We start from the raw sequence: 27,723 nt of genomic DNA on the forward strand, positions 1-27,723 counted from the left end.
AACCCCCCAGCGATAGTAATCCACGAGATTTTGACCAGTTCATGACATATATGCATGAGCATTAGTGCACACATGAGTGGACTGGTCAAAACAGAGTGGTATGCTGTCGCTGGGTGTGATTTATTGCTGTCATATAATAACAGTATATTCAAATTCTAGGATGAAACGTCAAAAAGGATTTTGTACTTGCCAAGAGTTTGTGTGTGTGCCAACCATGGTATATTGCAAATATACCATGGTTTTTTTCACATCTTGACCAATCAGGTGCATTTGCGCCATCAATATACTGGTATGATATAATGATACATTACACCTCTTAAAACGCATATTATATACAGGAAGGCAAAGTAAAATGTCATGAGAACACTCCATTATACTTTTAAGCAATATTCCTGTCACCAAAAAACAACATCACATACCTCTCATGGAAGGAAAATATTTATGTTGCTTTTGGCAGTTGGGGTACAGTACTTTCAATTACATTATACAAATAATGCTCTTGTTTTCATGTACACCCAACAGTAATAGTCCTGGTCGATAACTTTCAACTAGTCACGACAGCACTGTACAAGGGTAGATCAGACACTGATTGTACATTTCATGGGTAATGCTGCCTCATAATTTAGTCATTCTGAATTAGTTAACTTATAAATATCAAGTGCTGAGACATAACATTCCGTATCAATGCTGTGATAGCAGATACACGAGACAATAAAAATCAAAGCTGTCCATGGTGGTGGTGGTGATCTATCATGCAGATATGACAGTACATGTATGTGAGAGTGCCTGTATTGTAGTGTAGAGTTGTAGAGATCTGAAAAAACATAGCATAAGGAAACACGGATGTACTGAGGCTGATTTCACTCTTCACAATAAAAGGCATATCACACAAGTCTTGTTCATTATTTCATGGTGCATTTATCAGTCAATCATGAAAGCACATTCTCGCGAGCCAGAGCAATAATTTCCGCTCCGCTGACCTACGCAAAAATCAATCAAAATCACGGCCTGCCTGGTAGCATACAGACTTGCCATCGCTGGTCCTCGTGTAAAGACACCCGTCTTTTCCTTGTAAAATAATTATCAATGACGTCTGTTTGGTGCGGATAGAGCGGTTGAGTCCAAAAACATAACACATTTAAACATTGTGCGCTCTTCGTCAACATTGAACGTGGTGTGGTGGTGAGTATTAAGATCAGCTGCGTCGTTTTGTATAATTTATGCGCGTTTATGAGACCTACATTCTGATTGGCTCCGTTCAGCCAGCGCTGGAAACCAGCGATAGATCCGCGAATCTCTGCGTAATCAACCACGGTCTCTTCACGGGTAGCGCTAAGCTGTTGCCGTAAAGAGGCGCGTGGTTTACGACGATGTGAAAGCATCTTTAGATTCAAGTCAAACTTTTCAAAATAAAGACTTTTGTGAAGCGAGCTTTAATGACACACACACTTTCCTTGAGATGGTGTCACTTGATGAATACATGCAGCGTTTCACTGAAATGGATTGGATGGGAAACATCTTGAAAAAATTCTATTTACACCACTGATACTCTACTGCACATTCACTTGTATAATGAGGCAACTGAGTGTCCTTGTATCTTATTGGCATTTTATTGTAGTACTGATAAACACAAGAAATTATCATACGTCATTGCTTTGCTGGTCGTTTCATTTTCTTCTGTTTGACATTTAATGTAGCCATCTGTGAATTACATTTATTATTGCTCCAAAGGAATATTAAATACACTAAGGGCATCCAATGGTATCTGTGCAACCCATGGATGCATTGACCGGTGTTGAGTTGAATGGCTAGATTGTAGTTGGGTAAGTTATGTGCACATATCAGGACTGGATACATTGTCATAATATGTTTGTATTGTACTGGAATAACTAAATAGCATGTTATCAGAAACCATCGACTATTTAGCTTGTCAACACAGCACTGTCAGTCTAAAATGCATTCTTATCAATTCCAGAATTCACTTATCAACAATAACAATGCAGTCAACACAAGCACAGACTGAGTTTTTAAACAGAGTTCAACATACATGGGTACCTAAACATTACTTGTGGAGTTAGAACAAGAAACTGTTGATGACATCACCAACAGTTACAGCTACAAGCCCTTTCATTTGTAAATTTATTGTGGAAAGATATGTTTGGCATGTCTGTAACATGAACTTACTGTCACTGTACATAAACACTTTCTGTAAATTCTGAGTACAAAAACATCGATTGTCCTAATGTGTAAATGTGACCGTTTAACTGTTGATGTAAATATCAAAAGTTGACAGAAAAGGCAAATTTTACAAGGTCCTTGAAAATTTGGTACACTGTTCTGCTTTGCATCAGTCTGTAAAGTCAAAAGAGCTGAGTCTTGCAGACACATTTTTATAGTACTCATAGCTCCAATCACAAGTTGGATTACATGCTGGTGTTGTGCAATCATGGTACTTGGATCCTTGGACAGATTTTCTGCCAAAGTACCAATCAGAGAATGCCTTCTGTGGTGTTGTACCATTGACGAGATAATTTGTCCATTCAGTAACTCGTGCAGCTTGTGAATGCGCAAAGCATGAAGATATGTACACACCATCTTTTGTTGAGTTAAACAGCTGTTGTGCTAACGTTATGAACTCCATCGGATAGAAAGCGTAGAAATGTTTCCCTGTGTCATCGCATTTCAAGTAATAGCACCTTAAATCCAGGATAAACCACATTGTCCAATAGTCAAAGGCAGAATTGAGAGCAAACATGGGTGTCTTGATGTATTTGTAAGTGTATTGAGGAAAAAAGCATTTCCACTGCTCATCCAATTCATGTGCAGCCATACATTCCTTGTTCAGACCACCTGTAACAGAACACAAAAACTTCATTATTGGTAGAATATGCCACAAGGAGAGACATTTGGACCCTTCAATTTTTACATCACCTTTCTGGTCTACTGCTGTTAGGCTTATTTGGAGTAGATAAATTTCACTGTCCACTTCTTTGCTGACATTGAAAGTTTAATCTTTCCTAATAAAGTACACAGAGGTGGCATCCATTCGGAATTTCATGTGTCAGTCAACACTAGATAATACTAAAATTTGCATCCTGGTCAATGATTTTTTTTTCTTAATTTGGGGGAAAGTTCTTTCAGTATTGAAACCTATGTTACCTTAATTGTAGTAATCAAACCAGAGCTAACATACATGTACATGTAAAGTAGAGTACAGTGATGGCACATCATGTACCAAGACCACATAATGGTTCCTCTTACATGACAATGCATGAAGTCGGAGCTAAGTCAGTCTCCTAGATGTGAGTTTGAAATGGTTTTGTACAGACTGCATGACAGCATCTCCAACCTAACATTCATTGCGTCTTTCATTTTGTAAAACTATCAGAAATTAAGCTTTTACATTTCATGATCAACTTTTCCTGAGAGCAAACTTCTATTAGTTAGCACTGAAGCTAATTTAATCATCTCATGTCATGCTTGATTAAGCAAACACACACTGGTGCTCAAGCTGCTAGCCATTCTGTGACTGTTGGGGTGATTGAAGTGAGAACGAAGTGGATAAAATAACACATGCCGGTGATAAGAACTAAATAACGATGATTTTCATGAAAATCAATTGTGTAAATTGAATTGGAATTTTCTTGCTCTGCAGAAATTCACTGCATGCTCATGCACTGAACAAATTACACAAACGTACATTAAAATACATTGTACACATAGTCACATACAAAATTGGGTATTTGAGTTCAATACACAATTTTATATCTTCCTGACACACATTTCAATATGCCTACCTTGAACCTCTTGAAAGTTGTAGATTTTCTGATATGCTAATCTGATATGGTGGAAGTTTGTGATATTCCTAACATCTGGAAAGTAGCCAGCATCAGCAAACGCATGGAAATCTGTTGCTGGGGGAATCTTGTTTCTTATGTAGTCTGCATGGATGTATACAGCTAAACCTCCAGCTGTTGATGAACAGTAGAAATTTATTTTACTCATTGAAAAAGCCTTTTAAGTTCTCATTCTAGAAATTTGCAAAGTTGAATAAGAACAAATCAACAATTAAGTTTCTCATAGTTATAGAATATTGTAGATACAGAGATGCACTGTACCGGTATACAAACATCTTGCTGTTTGAGAATCACAACACTGCCTCATAACCTCTTCATCCAAGTCACTGTACCATATACAAGCCCCTACTCACCACTGAAAACAATGGATAGGCCAAAGCGTGGTTGTGAAAGCATTAGGAGCCTACCGTTTCCCTTACTCTGTATTTACAAGCCAAACCAAAATTCAAGTAATAATGTACCCCTTTCAGGCCCATCATTAACCAAAATGGACTTTGCACGACATATTGTGCAAGGCGAGTGTAAAATTTTGTAGTTTTGGCAATGCCAGTGAATATGTAGATGTAGGAAATATCTGGGCCACAATGCTGTATACTCAGATACATTATCGGTAATAATCTGAGGGTATGACATCACAAAATTCACTGGTATTGGCAAAGCTATAATATAATTTGTCAATAGGATGAAAACATTGTACAAAACGTTCTATTCCTTAAATGTTTTATCATATTTGAAATGTGTTGAGTTGATGACAGCTGATTTTTATGTTCATTGGTAACTGTTCATTATCCTCAGTTTTTCACTTTCAACTGCCTTAAAGTATCACTGGTTGACAGATAGAGGGATAAAGACCAATATGAAGTCCACCAGCTTTGAAATGTGTGCGATGCCATGGTGATTGCTGTTTCAATTAAACAATTAATTTGAAAATTGAAATGTTTTCCTCTATGGCTTCATGAAATCGATATCATACTATGTTTTATCAATGGTCCTTACACCCTACCTGAAACACCACTGAGTATGACTCTATCAGCTTTGGATAATCCATGTTCCAACAGGTGATCTAACAGCAGATCCAGGACTCTCTTGCCACGGAAGTAGATCTTTCTACCTTTGTAGGTGACTGCGTCTTCTGCATTACCTTGGTAAAAAGTACAATCAGTATGACGGTTATGGTAAAACAATGTATTTCATGCACGATATCTAGATACATCACTTCAACATAGCTGCAACATTTATATTTTATGATATTCATTGTTAACAAACATGTTTCAACTTTCATCAATCGCCATTGACCTCTTCTAGATACAGTGTTTACATGCATCGGTCGTAGAGGTCCCTGGCAGGCAACCTTGGCAATTGAGCAGAGTTCTGACAACAACCGCCTCCCTTTTATGTCAACTGGTTAAATTATGTTTACCAAAACACTTTGCACAAAGGGTACAATTCAAGTTAGAATATTCATGCTCAAAGGGGCAGGATTTTATCACCTTTATTTCACAGCAAATTGACTAACAGTGCACAACTTTCAAAGGAGAACAAAGGACTATAAAATCATATAAACAGTCAATATCATGTACCACTGATGAGAGAACCAGGGATTAAAACTATCTTAGACTGTTGATTGACCAATCCGAGTGCTCAATTCAGGGTGTTTTATTTACTCGTAAAGCCTTGGTCACCAATTCCAGAAATGAATGACAGTGCCGTAGTAAAGTACTGTCCAATCAAAAGTGAACATGTCATATTCTGTAGACATCTGGTACGTTTTAATATTCAAATTTGGTAACACGCAGAAAACCAGCTGCAACACAAATCGCTGTGCCCTAGGGCATTTATATAATGTGCCCTAGGGCATTTATAGGATGTTCCATTACATTGGAAGCTATTTCACAAATAAAAGTTTTAATTCATATCCTAAACATGTTACATTGACAAAGGGGACCAATTGACGTAAACACATTGAAAACGAAAATATATCAGTTAGGGGCGATAGTTTTAAGTCGGATAAAACCCTCGTACTCGGGCTCTTCTGGTAATAAAGTCCAATTCTACGATAAAATGTCTTGGCCTGCAGCCTCGACATTTTATCGTTGGGTTGGACTTTATATACCAGAAGAGCCCTCGTACTCGGGCTTTATCCTATACTTAAAGACTGCTGCTTTAAAGCTGTCATTAACCATAGCAGATTATCGATTTCCAGTCTGAATTGGTGCAAAGGTAAATTTCATATATTGGATAACAACTACATTCTTTACCTTCATGTCAAATGAAAATTTGAAATATTTGAGAGTAAGCCTACCCCACCTTATATTGTCAATGAGAACAATAACATTCACAGTTATTATCATGTTTCCAAGGGGCGGTAACTTTGACATAATTTTTATGAGTTTCTCATCGAACTTTGGGCAAAAGTGAAAAGTAAACTGAAATCCACTGGTACAGAATATGAAAATGTATCAAGTAGCCGAATCTGAGGTTCTTCAAAATGTTGGAAGAGGAAGAAAGTGATTGTTTATAATTGACATAATAAATGTAGTAAATGTTTCACAAAATATAAAGTCACTGCTATTGATCTATCCTACGCTTTTTCATAAAGACCCATGATTAACAGATTTGATCACATACAAAATGTTTCCAGTAACCCGACCTACCTTTTTCAGAACTCCCCAACTTTGACTTTTTTCACATTTTTAAAATCATATTTGATTTCCCAAACTTTTTTCTGTTTTTTAGGTTACTGGTATACCCAATGACAAACAAAAAAAATGTTCCCAACCAACGTACTTTATTTCCGAGGCACTAGCTGTTAACTGAACACAAATAGAGTGTTACATTTCCTGTTATTAAGATTCACTTACCAGCAAAAGAAGCACCATCACAATACGCAAGATATGCAACATTCCAGTTGTAGAAATCAGGGCTAACAGTCTTGTCACTGGAAACAAAACCATCAAACAGAAACTGCTTGGGAAATTTATCAGATGAGCCAAGGGCATAGAAACTTCTGTTGTAACAATCAGATATGTTGTAACACCAACCACCACCTTGTAAAAAGACAATCCAAGAATTCTTCGCATTGTCTTTACCTGTGAATTAGAAAAATTGAAAAATTCATGTGACATTTTCTGTAATGTTTTGACAATTCCTTTGGTTTAACTTTTCCTTCACAATCAAAAGATTCTTCCAAGTGGAGAAACATGAAAATAAAACGATAAAATAGCACTACATGTAGATTCAAATGATGCTGGATAATTTTACTGATAAATGAGTCCAGCAGTGCTTGTGTCAACACAACAGCACATGCAGAAATGTAACTTTTTTTTCACAAATGTCAAGTAGTATAAGATTTACATATGGTTCTTATATTTTATTTTGTATTAAACACTTTAGTTGTATGTACTCTATCGGTTGTGATTGTGATGTATCTACATGTATTCCTTGAAGAAGTACAAAAATAAAGATACATCCAGGTATTTTATGGCAAAATAGTGACCATGAATATTTCAAGCAGGAAAGTAAGTTTAATGAATTTCTTTAATGTAGGCTTCTATTTGGTAGTTACATATATAAACAGAAATGAACTTTTTATGACATAAAACATATCATACCTTTCCTGAAATAATATCCAGGCGGTGATCCATCTAGACAATATGCACCCTTCTCACTTGCAAGTTCCTTTGGCAATACAACCAAATTCCCATGCATTTGGACTGGTTCATCAAACTCCACTGAATTCAGGTATAATATCACTGCCATTATTACTGTGACCAAAACAATGCCAAGTACTGTCCATCTATTACACACTGCCTGTTTTGACTCATATGGTTGGAAAAGCGTTTTGGGGCTCTCAGTCTTTCCGAAATTTTCAGGCTTGTCATATGACACGCCTTTTGTACTTAATTTTGCCATCTTCAGCTTTAATATCCAGAGAGGTTGATGGCAAAAATATCAGTGATCAACGACATTAAATGATTTTCAAGTACGATACCTATGCGGTCAAGTATTGTCAACAGCTTTCAACTCAAGGTGAAGGTGATTTGTGGTTTGTGTTCATTTGTAAATACAGATTACTCTTCAGGAAATCATTGTTCTGTGGGGTTTTTATTCAGTCGTATCTTCACTGAACTTGATATCTTGGTCTTTCCCCATCAGTATTTTCTCATGAACAATATGGCTGATCGACTGGTGACCTACAAATTAAAAGAATACAAAATCACATCAATATTGCACACACTCTCAAAAACATAAGGGTTTAAAGATGTCTATGATGTTAATGATGTCATGCTAAGCACACTTATACCCAGTACATATATCTCACAGCAGAAGTGTCAAATTCTACAGAATCTCTAAGCACTGCACAACATGAAACATATTCAAGAATTCATTTCTTTCAGTAATTGAAATTTAGTGTGGCGCAAATTAACCTGTCTGATTTGCAAATTGAGGAAAATTTTCAAAAAGTTTCATTTTTTCTCAACTTCAGAAACTGCAGTGTACAGATTTGTATGTACATAAATCTCTCTCTCTCTCTCTCTCTCTCTCTCTCTCTCTCTCTGGGATGGAATAAAATTGCCACTGTTTGCATGCATAGAAAATAATATTAAGAATTAAACAAAGATATGCAATTTACAAATGGCTTAACATAACCATATAGAGTGGTGTAATTGGATAAGAGCATATGTGACCCTTCTCAGCATGTGATGAAGAGAAATCATGAGATCTTACACCCTTTGACTTGCACACGATTGTAACCCTAGTCCGGTCAGGATTTTACTCATGACCTTGAATGACCCCGGGAACTATATCTGTAGCACCGCAGCTATCGCGATCGATAGATTAGATCGTGGATAGATAGCATGACTTGATCATAAAGTCCCGATCCAACCACGACACCTGGCTAGTGGATTGTTTCAACAGCACCGACAGCTGTAAAACGTTCATGTAGAGATTGAGTGTAACATATACACAATGTTGATATGTCCTTATGTAGAGAGGTGTGTATTTGCCCACTGTTTCACTTTCTGTATTCGGGCGTCATAAAGGTTTGGGACAAGCACGCACGTACACAGTTGACACACAAACTTGAAGTAAACCGGTAGATACCTGATTAGAGATTATTACCTATCGATTTCCACGTGTGCAGTTGTAAGCTGGTAATAACGCTCTATTTACCAAATAATGCAGCTTTACATACCACGTTCAGGGCGTCCAGGACCAAAAAAACACAGCGGAGCAATGTTCCAGCCTGCTGCTTGCTCCAACTTCCGTGAGTGACAGCGCCGCCACAAGTGAAGCGCTGCACAACCACACACAGCCCCCATGCTCATCCGTCGCACAAGCACAGGCGCAGGCATGGCACCGCTGCAGTTGCGATTTAGTGAACTAAGAAGTCTACTACACTAAAATCGCCACTACAGCGGTGCCTGCTGTGCGCAGAACAGACGCACAAAGTCCTGTTGTCCTTTCCGTTTTGGAAGTGCCAGAGAAGAATCTCTTCGAAATCATTTAGATTAGAACCCTACTTAACACAGTTGCAAGGTGAGAAAAAAGAAATTGCTCACCAAACTTCGCATTAGCAATCATGATCTAGCAATTGAAAAAGGGAGACACACTGTTCCAAAAACACCAATTACTGAAAGATACTGCAATCAATGTAACACCAACAGTATTGAAGATGAAACACACTTTTTATTAGTCTGTCAGAAATACAAAGTCCAAAGAAAGTACTTTTTCAGTAAAATCAATTTCCCAAACGACGATACTGAAAATCAGCTTATTTCTCTACTAACAAAACAAGAGTTATCTTTTAATGAACAACTTGCTGATTATATTTTTACTTTATATAAACAAAGAAATACCTAGTTATATTTATTATTAGCTACTATTATTATACTGTAATACTTTATCTTTATTGAACAAAATTTTAAACTACTTTTTGTATCACACTTTATTGCCACAAATGTGATGTAAATCCTATATTTACAAGCAAGCAATAAAAATATTATTATTATTATTATTATAGTTGAGCGTGCCAGGGGCTACTGATATTTTTGGGAGATCGTCATAATAAATGTAAGCTTATTTACCCCGAAGGCTTTGTGTCCCTGAAGAAAGTAGATATTCTATTTATACTCTAACCCTGTTTGCAAGAGCATGCTTCCTACCAGGAAGATAAATGGAATGCCGCCAGACTGATGATGAGGGAGAAAGTAATTTCCACTTTTCCTCAATGAAAAAGATAGCAGCGTAACATGATGAAGACACCATAAACCGGTAGACATCATTCTTCGCAGTCCCAACTCCTTGGCTTATCAAATGCCCCCTCCCCCCTCCCATAGTATATTTCCCCGAGATTGGAGGTGCGGATAAGCTATGCATAATCTGCCACCAACTAGAACGAATATTCTGTCTGAAATTTATTCGAACCTTTTCGAGAGTAAATAGACAGAATAACATCTTAAATTACACTTTCATCCTTCTGGCGTAGGAATTATTCGTTTTTATGGTCGGGAGTCGACTGGCAAATACCCCTTGTAGCCTATCTCTTTCAATTAATTTGGTGAAACCCCTTGCCCGTTCAAAAAGTTGATGACCGCCCAATAGACTGTGATAATATTTTCATGGGCACCCCCTCCCTCCTGCAAATCATACATAGAGTAAATTATGGTTTCTTTAATTTGATTTGGGTATATCTTTAACGGAAGACATACAGGGGTTGAAATTAATTTGTCTAGTCCGGAATTTTTTCTAGCTGTTACATTTTTCTGAGCCATTGATTGCATATCCTGACCGCTTTCATTTACCCGGAGCTTTAACAAGACCTTGGCTCCGTTCCATATCATCAGTGTTTAGAATACCTGTTCTTTGCTAATTCAATCCAATTCAATTCAATTCAAATTGGAAACTTACATATTTTGTATGAAACAAAGTGAAACCATATATATTTTTATCACACAAACCGCCGAGAAAGAGTTTTACAACTTCCAGTAGCAACTCAGCATGGATGTTGCTTCTATATACGATATTATAAGGCCGGTAACTGTAACTGTTGACGATTTTCCCCGATTTTCGGCAATCGCGAAGTTATCATTTTTCTCCCCAAAGCATGCCAAACCACATGTACAAACTTGGTTTGTCAACAAAACTTAATTTTATGTGTAAAATGCACTCGAGTTGTCCTTAAGCTTATATTCTAGTCGGGATCAGAATTCATTTGCCAATAACAATGATATATGTAGTCCGTAGGCTAGACATGTACAGGCTGAGTTGACAAGCTGAATAATGTTTATGTTTATGTCAACTTGTATGAGGAAAGAACAAGAAACCACATGTAGTTCACATTAACAACAAAAATGTAGATAAAATCAACAAAGGTTCACAGTTGAATGGCCCTTTAACATTCCCGTTGACAGTGCATTCATATGCAAAGACCTGAATTCAGCTGGCGCCTTCTTCGTCTAGATCCCAGTTCCGTCTTGAATTCACTGACCTTTTTAAAGCTTAAATTCCATGTATCAACTCACTTTTCTCATGAAAAACAAACAAATATTAATTCCTGAAGTGTTGCGACCCATCGATAAAGAGGGTTCCATCATCACAACAAGAAAAAATCAACGGTAAGCATCGAATTTGTTGGAAAAAGTATGCATTACCTACCCAACCGGGAGATACTAACTCTTGAAATGCGTATATTTTTCGACACAAAGTTGGCTGAGACACCCACATACCGGAATATCCATCTCCAGTCTACAAAATTGAAAGTGTTGTACACATTTTCCCTATGGTCTCTCTAAATGCAATCGTCTGTTACATGAAAAAGTAAAACAAAAATACAAAATGCATCTTAAAGTTTGACTGCGTTAATGATCACCTTAAAGAAGTGTTCCTTGTCGTACTCTTCGTCGCAGTGACATGTCAATAACCTACTAGTAACTTTAAGTCAAACAGGGTCAAAAACTTCAGACGTAATGTTAACATTACTATTAGCAGAATACGTAGGCGATTTACAGGTCTGACAAACAGCCAATACCGCAACAGTACTTTATCTTTAAAAAAGAAAGAATGTAAAGCAAATGAAATAACAGAGCGCAGAACTTTTCGCAAGTTTTAAATTCGAAAAAAAAGCGTACAAATTTTTGAAAGTGGGGAAAGAGTGAAGACTGACAATCCAGGTATGCCTAAACAGACTTCGATTAATGGCAACTTATATTTTACCTGTTTTACTTTGAAGTTTGAGTCAAAATATAACCGCCAAGCGTAGTAAAAGAGCAATATTCCTTACCAATAAAAGCTAAAAGTGTCCATTGATGTTCCATACCAGGCATCGGGAACTTTTTTATTTCAAACTCTTTGAAATTTTGTTCTTTCGATAATTTGCCTGCTGAGCAAAGCATATGTTTATGGAGTGCCCAATCCTGCTAAAGCATTACATCGTTTCATGGCGACTATCTTTTTAAACTTTTGACAACTGTGACATAAAAGACCATGGTTGAACAAGGAGGTCCTACACCCCTTCCATGCTATGTAGGGCCTATGGGTAATATAGCGACATCTACGCAGGGCCCTTACCCACAGGCATTTTGTTGACTGGGTGGTTTGTAAAAGTGTAGTTTATGCTAAGTTTCTGACGATCCGACTTTCTGTTCCGTAGTCTTGCTACAACCATGGATGTAAAAATTTTTTTTTACATCCAAGCTACAACAGAACGCTGTGTGCCCTTACCTGGTGGTTTTATTGGGTCAAGGGTCAGCAAGAAACAAACTGAATAAATTACAGAGGCGCCAAACGGAGCGTGCGCATTATAGTATCGGCAAAACAAGATGGAGGGATTCGGCAAGTTCTTTCAGCGGGACAAGGTAAATTATGATATTTGCTTGTGTTTAAAATTGTTTCTTATCCTTCACTCTCAGAGGGAAATTCCCAAGTGTAATATGGTCGTAAACTGTGGATGAATTCACCTCGTTTAGCCGTGGCTTGTAATGTTTGTTGAAGGAGGTGTGTGAATCCTGACTTCCTGATGATGAATTGAAGTCTAGTCTGTACAGTACATGCCATGCCAGGTCCGGTCGATCGTGGATCGTGAACCGTGGTTCTGATATGATACGAATGGAAATATCTCTAAGTGTGTCTCATGGATCGCTTGGTGTCACAAAACCTCGGTTCTTCAATTGATGTTCTGTTCACAAATGACTGCAACAACTCTACGGTTTGGATTTGAAAATTATGTATGTCACGGTCACGCTGCACGCTGACCAAGAATGTTTTCACTGAGACCACACTCCTTCTGAGACCGACGCTGTCGCTTGCCAGACCCTTTGATCTCTGGTCTAGAGCGTTACCGTTGTATCAGATACGGTGATTGTCCGAACGGTACAACTTAAGAAGAGAGTGCTTGGTTGATCCATGGTTGATCAGTGTTGATGTGTGTTTGTTTGTAGCAGTTATCATCACGCCATATGTGGTACGTCCATGATCACGCAGAGTTCGAAGTCACAAGGGAAATTGAGTTTACTGTGAATGTTGGGTGTAACAGGAAGAGGGATCGAAGTCCACATTTGGCCGTGAAATTTCAGAGCTTTAATATTTCGTTTTCTTGAAATCACGTCTAGTATGAGTTCCTACATTCAATAAATGACGATGCTGTCGGACAATACGGCCAGCAAAGAGCAAGTTTCCATTTCCGGTTCAAGGTTGCAGTTTTAGTGGAATAACATTTCCCCCAGTTATGATCATTGGGAGGTACAAATAGCCCTCCAACTTCCATGTTCAGACAGAACAGGTACTTGTCTGAATAAAATACACATCAATCATAAACAGAGACTAAATTTCTGGTATTGCATGTGCTACTTCCCACTTTACAACTCGCGAAACGTGTCACCAAAAAGTTTACCAAGTTTCCACTTTGAAGTTTGTCAGTGAATCAACAAAATAAAAAACACTAGTGCTAAATTTTTAGTTGATACGTCACTTGAGATTATTTATGATGATGAAAAATGAGCATTATTGTATACTAGGTAGAATATCTTACTCTCACAACTCTGTGAAAAGTTCCATTTTCCCCAGATTTTACAACACTTTATAGACAACAATGGTTGACCTAGATTTTAAGATTATTTAGGAAAACAAAACATTTGAAAAACATTTCACATTTAATTGCTTGGAAATGGTTGCCTTTTCTGTGTAACACCATATTCAAGGGCTGCCAAATTGTTCCCAAGAAAACAGTAATACACTATTTGTGTGCATCTCAGTGTTATTTTATTTACACCTTTTGTGGTTTTAATTGTGGTTTGAGTGTCAGTGGTCACATGAAAGTGAATGGGGGAAGTTGGACCAAGATTTCCCTGACAGTGATGATGTAATCCTTTCTGATGAACTGTCTCACCCATCCTGCCCTAGGCAAGGTTGAAACCATGAAGGCAGTTTAATTAAAAAGAGGAACTAGTCTCTGCAGGCACTATAAATACTAGCAGCAGTCTCCATGTATTGAAAATCATGAATCATATGATATCAGCATGTTTCTGCAGTCTCCTTACAAATTGTGGAAATCTTTTCACAAAGTTGGTAATCACTGTATCTTTTAGGTCTTGAAGCATATATGGATGTACATTAGTTTACACAGTACATGTGTTACTATTTGCACACTTGTAGAAATAACACTACAATAGCTACAGTATAACTTAAGTATTACTATTGACATGCTTGTAGGGATGTAACGCTGTAGCTGTATAATATGGTGCCCTAGTTAGGTCTTTGGTATCTGGGAAGTTGGTGCAGCTTGCCTGAACATTCTCTCAAATTACAATAGAGTGATTGTACAAAAGTAGGAATTTCACCTTTCAGTATCAAGATTTAAATTTTCTGTGGTTGATTAGTGGCCTTATAACACAGAACAATTTCTGGAATTTGGTATAGTTGATGGGCACTCATATAATTAATACCACACTCTAATGTGTAGATAACAAGATACCAAAAATTAAGTGTAAATTGCTTTTTTTAAAAAAAACAGCAATGCACATAACAATTATTCCATGGTTGTTGGAGTCATGCCTAGAAATGTACTTGTTCACATCGAGAGTGAGATGTGAGTCACTGCACTGTAAGACTGTAAGGTAAAACCAGGAAGTGGCTGAGCCTGATTAGTACAGTGGTCCTGCAGAACACAGAGGAGTGGTGTCTTGCTCAATTTATAGGAAGTGCATCATTCTTGAGGAAGTTTGTCATTGTACGTGACATCATAAGCAACTACAATACTCTCTCTACATTTTATGTAATGACAATAATTAGCATAAGAATGTGAAGGTAGTATTCATTGTGATTCAATTGTACTATAAAATGCAATGAAAAATGAAAGATGCATCTTCTTGGATTGGCATTGATGTGCACAGCAATGACCCTGTAAGTGACATAGAAATTGTAGTGTAAGAGACACTGCCTACATTTAGTTTTCATTTCACTGAAGTTCCTTTGTTCTATACAGCAAATAGATTCTGTAAAGTAAACTAAAATACAATGGCATTACAAATTTCCCCCACTTTAGAACTGATCTTCAGTGAGTATATAAAGAAAATAATTTTTTGTAAATTTCTGGTAAAAAAGGGATCAGAGATCAAAGATAAACAAAAGTCATGAAAATCAACCATAGGATATTTAGCACATGTGCATGTTAGTGGCATTGGCAGTTATTAAAACAGTCTAAGCTCTTTCCAGAATGTGGTTTTAATTTACTCCTCTAAGAGTTTGCAGATGTTGCATCGAGTAACATGGTAGCCATGTTTGATACAACATTCCTAATTTGATTATCATGTACAGGGCATATGTCACAGTATGACATCTAGATATTGAATGTCTATGTACTGGTAAAAATCATTCCACTGATATACTCTCAGTCTCTGTGCAGATACTCTGTAGAATTTTTCCCCCATGCAAACACAACCTGTTACATTGGATACATCATTGTGAAAAATAATCAAGGATAACAGGCTACCACTGCCAGGTCATGTTTATCTAGTTGTGGACTTGTGGCACTTGGGAGATGTAGTTGCCTGAAGTTGTTGACATTGCCAGTGTGTTTATCCATAGTTCTGCCTTGTGACTTTCAGCGTTTGAGTGATGGAGTATTTATTCTTGTTTGTACATGTATTATATATCATTACTTTATTTGTTGCTTTTGTTTGGTCTGGTCTGTGGTATCTTGGAAGAGCTCTGAACTCAAACATTGTCTCTTCATGTAATTGAATGGTGACATGCTAATTAGTCTGGTGGTCACTTGTAGATTGCCACACAAGTAGGTGACTCTTACTAATTTTAACTTGCCTGGAACCCTGGAGTACCCCTCATCAATGAAATGGAGACATTTCAGTGAGGTCATGGAATTTAAGATAAGACTGTAAGGTCATTTAGGTTAGTCAAGGTTTCTATACAAACACAAACTGAGCTATGTAAAAGGTGATTTAGTACTTGTTAAAGAAAAAACAAATTTCTGTGTTTGCAATCAGTGAGATTCATAAAATATTTGGGAAATTGGTTTTTCGTAGCAGTAATATTATCATGACTGAAATTTTCATCCACAGCTGTCAACAGTCCTTGCCTGTTAAGATAACGCCATGATAAGTCTCAGCATGTCACCATTCTCATCATGATGTACTGGTTGTAGTCAGCTGTCGTGAAATGTACTGTGTTTTGATCAGCTGTCAGGGAATTAACAGAGTATTGTTTTGAATTCTTGCTGTGATTTGTTGTGTATTTCAAATTGCAAGGAGTGACTTTAAGGGGCCCTGGTTGATTAGAACATTGGCGTATAGGAAAGGAAACACACTGCACTTAGGGGGAAGGGGATTTGCATGTTTTGATTATCATGGACAAATTTTCACGAACTTCTGCAATAGTTACCATGGAAACCTTACCCAGTCAATGTAAGATTTGTTTGTGAAATGTAAGTTGTTCAAAAACCTTTGAGCTGTGCCAACTAAGTACTTCCAACAGCATGTTTTCAGCAATTTATCTTGTTTTAGGGAAGTTCAAGTGATAATTTTGTCTTTGGCTTTTTTGCACTTTCAAATTTTCATTTTGCACTTTCAAATTTTCATTTTGAAGCGGGTCTTTGAGGTAATACACAAATAGTTTCATTTGCCATGTATGTGTATTAATCATCCATGGTCCTTGAAATATCAGCAGCTTGCCTTTCATATATATTGATAATCATTTATTAAACCAGACGAAACAATGTTTTATTTTACTGAGATCTTCATTACCACATCATACATGTACAAACACTCACAATATTCCACTACGCAATCATAGAGTTATCATTCAGTTCTCTCACACTTCATTTCAAGGCAATCTTATTTCAAAGATTCAAAATTTAATAATTCAAGCTGTACATCGTCTTCAGATAGCCGATCATATCTTTCAGATGATACAATTTAAGCAGAAATTATTTGTATTCCATTGCCATACCAAGGCCAATCATTTACTGACATTTTTTTGCATAATTGTATTTTGACAGTGCAAGCTTATAAATATGAGAAAGAAGGTATTTGTAATATTAATTGGGTACTCATGATTAAAATGATAAACTTGTTTTCATTCTGAAAGTCATCCATTTATGAAATTATATTGAAAATATCAAAAGTTCAGACTATACATACCCAAGTAGATTTAATTACATTTTCACTTTGTGATACCGGTTTACTATATATAGGTACAAAACTGTACCTGAAGTAGGATTACCATTATACAGTGTGTTGGTGATTGATGGTTTCATTGTGGCTGCCAGGATTTGTTTACCAGAAACAATATGCTACCAAGATACTGTCAAGAGTTTTCAGAAATAAACTGAAACCACTCTTCAATCATTGAACACTGCTGTTTGAATCTACATAACATGTAAATTTTGCAAGACTGCATAACTATGTGTACTATGTGCAGTGAGTGTATACATGTATTGGATGTCATCAAAAACCCCAAAACATCAGTGTTCTTCATTGACATTGGTAATCCTTAGCAAATATGTGTTGCTCTTTGAAAAACTATATTCCCTGGCTACTCAGACACATGCATGTATTCTCTCAGTCTCACATATTTCATTGGTACACCTTTTACAGCTTAAAAGCTTCACATTTCTACAAAAATGCAAGAACTTGTGTGATGTGTTTTGCTCACTATAGATAGATGCACATTGAATTTTATTATACCATACAATCAGTGTTGCAACCAGGATTTTTAAACCAGGGGGCACTGTGTCCCTCAACCATTTATTTTGGGGGACATTTTGCAGATTTTAGGGAAATTTTGCAGATTCTGGGGACAGTATGCATCAGGTGTAAATCAAATTGTGTATTACCTCGTAACAAATTAGTTTCACAAAAGAAAATGCAAGCTACTGAGACCAAGTCACCATGCTTGCATTTTAGACAAGTAATTGTAGCAGTTAGTCGCAGTTAGTTGCTTGCAGTCGGACTACAAGCAAGTTATAATATCAAGTGCAGTGTTTTAATTACTTCTAACGAGAGCTCTGAAAGTACGTAAATGTAAGCCTCAAAATAATCATGCAAAACAAATGTCACTGTTAGTATCAGATATTACTTGCAGACTACACCCAACACACTCGACTCATGAGTACGCCGTGCCGAAGGTGACCCACAGAATGCAAGAAAGTCGGACAAAATCTTCCATTTTGGAGACATTGTTGCAAGGGCGCATTCTGGCTGCAGCACTGATACAATCATCCATTTAATTACTTGATTTTGAAAATGTATTGATAGTTGTCACTCATGATACATCTTCATGTCATTGTCACTCATGATACATCTTCATGTCATTGTTCTCATCTAAAAGTAGTTCAAATACAAAGTAGGACAAAGGATGATGGAGTAATGTATTACCACTCACAGATGTAGTGCTTTACGGTTTTAAATGTCTTTTTAAAGATAAGCATGTGAAAGATTATGTCAGTTTGACAATAATTGTACTGATCAGCTGCAATTTTGGAAAAAAGGAGACAAATAATCAGGGCTCGAAAATTCTCGCCGCCCGACGCCGCCGTGACAAGTGAATTTTGAGTCTGGGCAAGTGAAAACAACAATCTCCCAGCCCGACGGACAAGTGAATTTCAATGAGGCCACTCTACGTACGCGCTGCCACTCTCTAAGTTCTTTGAGTGTACCGCTTTCGATATGGCCGGCCGATAAAATAGCTCTGTTCTGCTTGGTTACAAAATGGCAAAATATTGACGTCTTTGCACGCTCTTATGTTTTTTTCTTCTCATGAAATCATGTCACGACGCCTCCTCAACAGAAAACTACAGCTTACAATAAAATGTTGTAAGGTGTTGAAACAATTTACCCTCCTTCCTACAAAGTTGCAATGTATTGAAACACTTTACTCTCCTTTCTACAAAGTTACAAATTCCCTGGTACGTGAAGCAAACATTGTTGCTGTTCACCCTTTCAGTCCCTCATGGACGGACCGTGCTACAATACATCATGGACGTATAACGACCATGAATACACTGAGGCTTGGCTTTGCCTGTGTGAGTCCCGCGTACCGGTCGTCCTTTTTAGTCCAAGTTTTACCTACTTTGCTTGAATCAAAATTTGGCCTGCAATTACACAGTTTGGTAGTAAAAACCATTATTTTAAAGGAAACTTTCACAGAGTCAGAATACAAAGAGGAGACAAACTTGAGGTTATCTAAAATGTCAAATCTGGGTCATCTTATGTGATATCATGTATGGAGACCCCTTAAGTACACAATTATGGTTCGAAAGAAACCACCTAGGGAGGTCTAATAGGTACAATCTCATGATAAAGGGTAATTTCTTGCTTTCCAATTTAATGGCATTTAGCTTGACTGTCAGTTTTAAATTAAATTTTATTAACAGTTATGGAAAAGGGAAATGGTCAACAGTAGTTACAGTAAGCATATCCATTTTAAATCATCACATTAATATTTCTGCAGATTCCTCCAGTTTAATGATGTAATAGTGAACATCACCAGACATTTCTTGATGATATCAAAATGTCAAATGAAAATATTCCTGGGCTACAATGTTATCATTATCATTAAAACTATTACTACTCTTTAAAACATTGGGAAATGAATTGAACAATATCATTGTGTCTTGTTTTAAAGGATTTTGACCTGACCCTTTTTGTCTCAAGAAAAATATGCTGAAGATGCTATTGAGCCTGCTTGATCACAACTATGACACAACATCTACACTGTCACTATGGCCTATTATATAACTTACCCTTGGTGCACCTACCTGACTTGCCTATTTAACACAAGGTACCAGGTCATGATGATAAACAATGACAATGTACCGGTGTTGTTTTATTGAAATACATCACATGTCCCCCCAAAATTTAATTTGTCCCATTTAAGACCTACTACCGGTATTGGTCACTGTGTCCCCATGCTAGCAAAAGCTAGCTGATTAACACTCTACATGTATACGTTACATGAGATATTATTTTTGATACACAGAATAAGGACACAAATTTATCAGTAAGTTACAGCTACTGTTTCTTTACAATGACATTAATAAAACCATACACATTTACTCCTTAAATCATCTGAAATTCAGGGCAAGTGAATTTTTCTTCCGGACAAGTGAAATTGAAAATTCACTTGCCCTATGGCAAGTGAATTTTTAAAAAAATTTTCGAGCCCTGGAGACAAATATGTGATTTATCAATTTCTTCTGCTATGAATTTGGTAATATTGATTGGATATGCTCAACCCCTGTGTAGTGTTATTCTTACAAAACAAACAGAGCAGGGACGTTTCCATTCAGTAAATTCCATCCTGGAATCCTGGCGTAATGGTAAATCAAGGATTAAATACTATTGTGAGAATGACTGCTCACTTTACATGTATGTCTTTGAAAGGGAACACAACAGAAAGAGGGACTTCTTTAGATTTAATGTGTCTGTGCATGCTGATTTGAGTCTGGAAAGTTGAAAGTCTAGCTTTTCAATTTAAAATCCATACAGGTGCACTGATGTAGTGTTGGCTGCCCACTGTATACTGCATCAGCCAGATGTGAGGTTGGTGGGAAGAAATTCTATAAAAAAGTTGTTGTTGCTCTCAACATCTAAGAATTATCCATGTATAATCAGTTATAAATAAATCTCCATGTAATTGCATTTTGTTTACATGTGCACACCTGTATGTGAACATTTTATTGTGCACACCTGTATGTGAAAATTTTCTATTTAAAGGATAATGAAAAATATTTCACTTGAAATGTAGTCACCTTTCTTTGTTTGCATTATCCCGAAGTTTGGCAACATTGGATATGTGGTTTTAGGTGGAACATATGTCCCTGAACATCAAAAACACATACTTGTGTTACCATAAAGGAAAGCAGTATCTTTCTACATGTATGGTCATAGAGATGCTAGTATGAGAAATGTGATATTTGCTAGTCAACGAAATAGTGAATCACCAGTCCCCTACTTTCTGTTTGTGATTACATGTATATATACATGTACATGTATTTGAATGCACAGTTTCAATTTTGATTTTGGTACAGTTTTCAACATCAGTTGTCTACATATTTGCAGAAGAAATGGAAGTTTATTTTCCTTTTTTGGAAGTTTTCTGTTCTATTCTGGAGAGTAGTTAAAAAGACCACATTTCAAACAAAATCCAAAGTACCGGTATTTGCAGATTTCATCATCTGTACATTTATCTTTTTTAATTATCATCTGATGACAGACTTTCAGGCCAAAAAAGAAGTTTGAGCCTGGTACAATGAGATATCAGTTACACAAGAAAGCACAGGCATCACTCCAAGCAGGTCTTGATTTGAAAGCTATAGTACAGCTACCTGCAGAAGAAGATCTCAATGACTGGGTTGCAGTCCATGGTAAGTACATACACATGCTGTGAATAGAGTGGTACTGGTAGGTATGACCACAATAATACCCTGCCACTTAAACTCAATCATAGACAGGAGAAGCTTCTACTACAGTTCAAAGCAGAACTAACGCACCATCCGGGCTCGCCTCGGGCTCGCCTCAGGCACGCCTCGGGCACGCCTGAGGCGCGCCTGAGGCGCGTCTCAGACAACACAGGTTTGCCCTCAATAGCTCATTATCTCCAACTGGAAATTGTCATTATGTTGACATGCATAAATTATGCAGCGGTAACTGTCCCAGCCACAGTGTGGTTACACTGAGCACGAGTAAGACAAGTGTCGACCTAACTTTTCAGACGTAAATTTCTGGACTGTAGACCGGCCAACAATTTGTTGCACTTGCAGTTCAAGCATATAATCTACACACCTTCACATCAAAGGAAAGCTTGTGACCCACTTTGTTGAAGGGTCAAATTTCTGTACAACTTTGTAGCAAACAACGTAAACTTAGCAAGTGTCTTGTGTACAGTGATCACCATCGATCGTTTTACGATGCCACAAAAACGAATTGGTAATAATTGCCCTTCAATTTATTTAGCTTCGTTCGCAAATTTCTCTGAGCCAGACCATGATCACTGACTGTGGCCAGACTTCCTTTTCTTGTCTGGAGCGACAATATGAAGGCCAATTTGCTGTGTGGCTCACGTAAATTATTTGACAAATGTATCGCCTACATTTAAATTGGCTCAAAGTCAAACAATGATTTGATCACAAATCTCGGAGAGTTACGAAGGCAACCTGTTGTAAACGATGATTCAGTGATTGTGAATCGGTGACCATTTAGAGAACACGTTATTCTACAAACACCGACTCCGTTAGTTTTTGTACAAGTAATGAAATACATCTATTTCAGTTCAACAGTAAAACATCGCGTTCTTCGACATGTTGAAACCAGAAGCGACATCGTTCTTTTTTGACGACCATTGGCATTGTGTTGAAGTAGTGCGGTATGACAGGCCACGCCGTATTCAGCGTGGTTGTGTTCAATTTTTACATGACCCACCAGTTGTATGGCAAGTTTGGCGATGGTGTAATTTTTCAAGTAAAGTAGAGCTTGTCAAAAGCTTTCTGGCACTTTCTTTCATTTCCTGATGCCCGCATCGTATCAGTGTGTCTCAATATCCTCGACATCGATAAAAAAACGAGTATCTCTTGAACCCTCTTTCATTTTCCAACCATCGTATCAATGTGTCTCATTTTCTATCCCCATCATTTCAAGCTCCTGGTTTATTTAGACAAAATAATGAGTCATAGACGTAGGAATATGACGCGAGGTCAACAGTTCGGAACTTGTCCAGAGTGACCATTGCGTTGGAACATGTTGCAGTGTGTTTTAGTTGTACATCAAGACTCCCGTGACCGGCTGCCATGGCTGTCTCCGTATCAAAGTTTAATACCTCACATAAACATTCATTGATCGCTCCAAAATAACATATTAAATTAAGATTTGGTAAAAATCCTTTTAAAATTCCTCATCATGAGTGTTTTTGACAGAGAAAACCTCAACCACAGATCACGATATTGATCAAGCTTTCATTCAGAGTGGCCGTGCAGTCAACGCGATGCTCCCGGGCGGGCGGGCGACCCATTTGAATCGCCGTTTCAACTTCAAATCACTTTCAAACGATAAACGTAAGTCTTTATTTTCCCGCAAAATACCCTAAAAAAATACCGAAGTCTGTCATTTCTGTCACGTGGTGGCACATAACCTGTCACAAAAACATTGTGTGTTGAGGAAAAAATGCTTACAGACAGGTCTGTCTCCCTTCCAGCGAACCAGACCAATTAAGTATTCACGACAAAGTTGTTGACCCGGTTTCATCGAAAGGTCGCTCTAATCATATGCAAATTTCCGCTGCATGCTATACATAGATGATGTCATTATTTAGTCCTTACATGGACCTGAATTGGGTTCAAAGGGCAAGGAATGAATTATTTGTCAGTGACTTCCTGAGCGACTTGTGTAGTTTACATTTAGGCACGGTCCGCAGAGAGACCGTGAGTTAGCCCAAATACGACATCGGATTGTGGGAAGTTTTTTTAAAAGACGTTCAATGCCGTTATCGGTGAAGTTCACAGTAGAGAAAGTCGCGAATCGTAGCAACAATATGTTACTTCAAGTCTTGAACACCGAACACTGTCCCCACCGTTTTGAATATCCCTACGAAATATTGCCAAGTGATTAGCCGACGTAGTATCGCAAAGTGCATCAGATCATTGTGCAGTTTGTTTATAAAAAACACAGTGGAGTGCGCAGTCAGAGACAAAACACCACCACTAGCAGAGGCCGTTCATTTTGCGTGAACGTCGCGATAGTAACTATTCAATAAAGGATTTACATGTACTTTCTATGAATAAAGTTACATTGCTTTTGCCCATGTGTAGTCTTGTTGCATTGCTGAGTTAAATTTCATTGACCAGGGAACCTATCACGGTTGAAGCAACCTGATTTGACAGACTTTCAAAATTGAAGAAAATGTGCCGGAGAGAAAACGGTAGGTACTGTTACAGACGCCCGTCATGTAGGCCTACTAGACGTTGTCATAATTAATGCCGTCATTTCCAATTTCTCACAAAAAACTTTTTAACTCTTATTTTAGTATACAGTTATCGTCGAGGTTTACAATGTGCGTCTCATTTCTAGTTGTTGTATATGAACCTTTTTCACACTTTACATCCATCGCATGGTGTCATCTGACCTCGAGCAGTTACTTCGGCAATATTTCCGATCTAACCGACTGCAGTGTTTCCTCGAATGAAATTCAAAGTCACTAAATTTCTAATTTGCCAACTTGTGACGAAATTACGGTTGATGCATATTCTTAGATAGCTGCAGTACCGTACGTACGTAGTACAAACCAGATCTGGTTTTGCCGTTTTGCCGCCCGACCCAAATACCCAGGCAAAACCTCGAGCTACTGTACTGCAGCGAATTCTTAGAGTGACAGTGGGGAATTGCCAAAAACTTCCAGGCCTCGCTGTTCTTTTATCCAACATGTGTAACGAAATTCTGTACGGAGAATGCACACAAGGTTTCGGTTTTCCGACAGTTTCAGTGTATTAGCTCATATACAGTATAAATGGTTGTTGCGGCTGGCAGGGAATCAATGTCACAAATCACGTTGTTCAAACTGTCGGCCGGCCTAACCTGTAGTACTAGCTGCCAGCTGTCGTCGACGGCTTTTCGTTGTAAGTAATTCTACGTCCGGGCGAGCTCTCATTCAGGGACGTCCCGAAATCGATTTTCAAACACTTGCAAGGCCAGTGTTCCTGTATTTTTGTAAGAATATAGTAAATTGTAGATAAAGCCAGACCCTTTTTATTGCCTACAATGTCGCCTTGTACGTCGTGTACGAGTCTCGGCCTTGACATGGCACAAAACATATTTGCGCGCGTCATACAGATGATACCATTATTCATCTGGGGGCTTTCCGACTGAAGTGAGCACATAGTAGATTTTTCTCGAAAATATTTCAAGCATAAGATCAATTGCATAGAATGCTGAACTGCAGCAGCTTTTAATCGCTAATTAATGGCATAGTTTGTTTTTTGCATTCAACGCATCCAATCGAGCAAGTAAACTTGGTTTGACCTTTTATAGAAAGTTTGACAATGTATTTTTGGTTGGTCTCCGGCTCGAAGCCAGTGACGTTTCCGGACTTCAGTTTCTGAGAGCCACATCAAATTGCCACGATCAGCGGACGCAAAATTATTATTTTCAAATAGCTATCACCAAAAATTTCGGGAAATGAGAAAACCTGGCGAGAAAAAAGGCATGGCAACAATGGTGTTGATAGCGTACCTACCTTTTCAAGCCATCAAGAACCAACAGCTCAGGTCGCCCGAATTCAATTCATGAATATGTTGGGCGAGGCAACGATAGTAAATTTTTTCTGCAAACGTAGAAAGACCTGCACTTTGCACTGAAAGGAATAGTTGGCAAGTCTTTTCCGAAACTGAAAAACATAGCTGAGGATATAGCCATCTCTCAGTCAGTGCGGCCGTGGCAAACTTGGGCGTTCATACCGACAATGGGGACAGAGCATTTTCAAACGAAAACGGCATTGTGAATGAAAGGCGATGACTTAGTTTTTAAAGTAGAAGAAAATGCTCAAAATTTTGGTTGTGTTAGTTAATCAATCGAAATTATTTCTTGTTCCAATTGATAAAATCATAGACAGTCTCGATTCTACCATCAATTAATCGACAGACTAAATCGACAATGGAAGATGCATATAAAATTTACAACGCGATGTACGCGGTACGTGTCGTATGTGTACATCTCAAACAACGGGCGAGTTGGTTTTGGCCCAGTGGGAATAGGGCGATCCGGCGAGTTGCTTCTACACGGTCTAAGGCTTATTGACTCGGCGTAATTTTGTCATCGCCAGTGCAAGAGAGGGCCGGAGAGTAACGAAAACTTCATTCTCCAGTGAGCATTTTAGCCCGTGTTCTATTATTCAACGTATAACAAGAAACTTTAGCAGTGCCTCCGTCATTTTGTACACGAACAATTCAGACCTCCGTCCAGCTCCGCAGCTCAGAGTTATTCTCGACGGTCAAGTCTAAAATTTGCATTGTTGCTATGGAAACTGGCCGTTTTCCGAGAAAAGGGAGCATGATTCCTCGAAGGCAGACTTTCGCTGTTTCACAATTCGACAAAGAGGAATGATTTGCAATATGTCACCTATGACCTTTAACATCATGTAGCTGCTAATCACAAGATTGATCAGTCGCGTGAAATTCATTAAGTTCTGATACTTCGGACTTCACTGAGTTTGACAGAAAAAGATGCCTGTTTTTTGTGGGTTTTTTTTTGCACCAGTTAGTTCCACGTGGGAATCATTACGTTACTAGAAAAAGACGGAGGTTTTTTATGTTCGGCCCCAATTGCTATTCGGAGCAGGAAGAATTTTGAATGGGGATATCGACTCACTTGTAAAATATTGACAGAAGCGGACTTACGTTTTTGGTTTTCGGTTGTAATAATTTGGCATGGGGACAGTTTTGAAAGTCAGACTTTCATCGGGTATGGACAGTTATGTTAAACAATACTGGTAAAAGACGTAACGCCATAGTTTTTGGCCGCAATACATGTGGGGCGGCAACAGTTCTGAGCTGGTAATTGTAAGATATCGCAACCATTTTCAAAACATTAACGACATGAGAAATCTGTGGTGACGTACTTGGACGTAATCTTTATGCAGTGTAATAACTTTCAAAGTTGGAGAACGGTTCATATTTAATACCACAGACTTCAGGAATAAGCATAACCGAGTTTGACTACGGGCCCTCTCTATCACGGGGTTTGAATTACATGTAAAATACCATCAGAAAAAGACGTTTTTTCCGTCTCCAGTTACTTAGGAGCGGAACAATTTATTATGAATATCAGACTTTATCAGTATCAACTCACATGCACAGAATACTATCAGAAACGAACCGGGAATTTTGAAAGCTTTTTGAGTTAAGTTTTTTTTGGCCCAATTTCATTCGGATCGGGAACAATTTTGAATGTTGGAATTTGTTGAGGGGTATCGACCCACATGTAAAATGTTAACAGAAGCGGACGTAATTTTTGGCTTTCTGTCGTAATATAAGTTGAAATGGGGAACAGTTTTGAATGTCTGACATCATCAGGTATGGATGGACAGACGTGAAACACACTGGCAAAAGACATAATTTTTGGCCGCAATGTATGTGACTTTTGGAGTGGAAACAGTTCTGACAAATGTACAACATTTTAGAAATGGACGAATTATTTTGTTTCTTGGCCGTAATTTCTTCGAAACGGGGAGTAGAGAAGGACGTTGATTGGGTAGTGAAACACATACATATCATGTGAAACATCATCAGAAACAAGCATTAATATATGATTTTCGGCAGTTGTAAGTACAAAACGGGAGCATTTGTTAGTGAATACGTATCCTAAATAAA

At 37.9% G+C, this 27,723-nt stretch overlaps 2 protein-coding genes across 3 annotated transcripts in view; one reads left to right on the forward strand and one right to left on the reverse strand.

Moving 5' to 3' along the window:
• Window positions 1-1,586: 1,586 nt before the first annotated feature.
• LOC139139814 (uncharacterized) lies at window positions 1,587-9,126 on the reverse strand. Of its 2 annotated transcripts, none has more exons than XM_070708749.1 (6): window positions 8,982-9,126; window positions 7,469-8,050; window positions 6,719-6,946; window positions 4,861-4,998; window positions 3,798-3,971; window positions 1,587-2,850 (listed from the first exon to the last, which is right to left on the reverse strand). In XM_070708749.1, exons 2-6 carry the CDS (start codon window positions 7,767-7,769, stop codon window positions 2,348-2,350), a joined length of 1,344 nt encoding a protein of 447 aa, XP_070564850.1. In that variant the 5' UTR covers window positions 7,770-8,050; window positions 8,982-9,126; the 3' UTR covers window positions 1,587-2,347. The 2 variants fall into 2 exon arrangements, with proteins under 2 accessions (XP_070564850.1, XP_070564851.1); XM_070708750.1 differs by having other exon boundaries at window positions 9,055-9,122.
• Window positions 9,127-12,562: 3,436 nt separating this feature from the next.
• Window positions 12,563-27,723, forward strand: part of LOC139139815 (MOB kinase activator 3B-like) — a 35,863-nt gene continuing 20,702 nt past the window's right edge. The window contains exons 1-2 of the mRNA XM_070708751.1: window positions 12,563-12,715; window positions 21,585-21,735. Coding sequence (XP_070564852.1) covers window positions 12,680-12,715; window positions 21,585-21,735 — 187 coding nt within the window. The 5' untranslated portion in view covers window positions 12,563-12,679. The remainder of the gene's footprint in view (window positions 12,716-21,584; window positions 21,736-27,723) is intronic.

This window comes from Ptychodera flava, chromosome 9 (genome assembly GCF_041260155.1).
Source record: "Ptychodera flava strain L36383 chromosome 9, AS_Pfla_20210202, whole genome shotgun sequence".
In the NCBI taxonomy this organism is placed as follows: domain Eukaryota; kingdom Metazoa; phylum Hemichordata; class Enteropneusta; family Ptychoderidae; genus Ptychodera; species Ptychodera flava.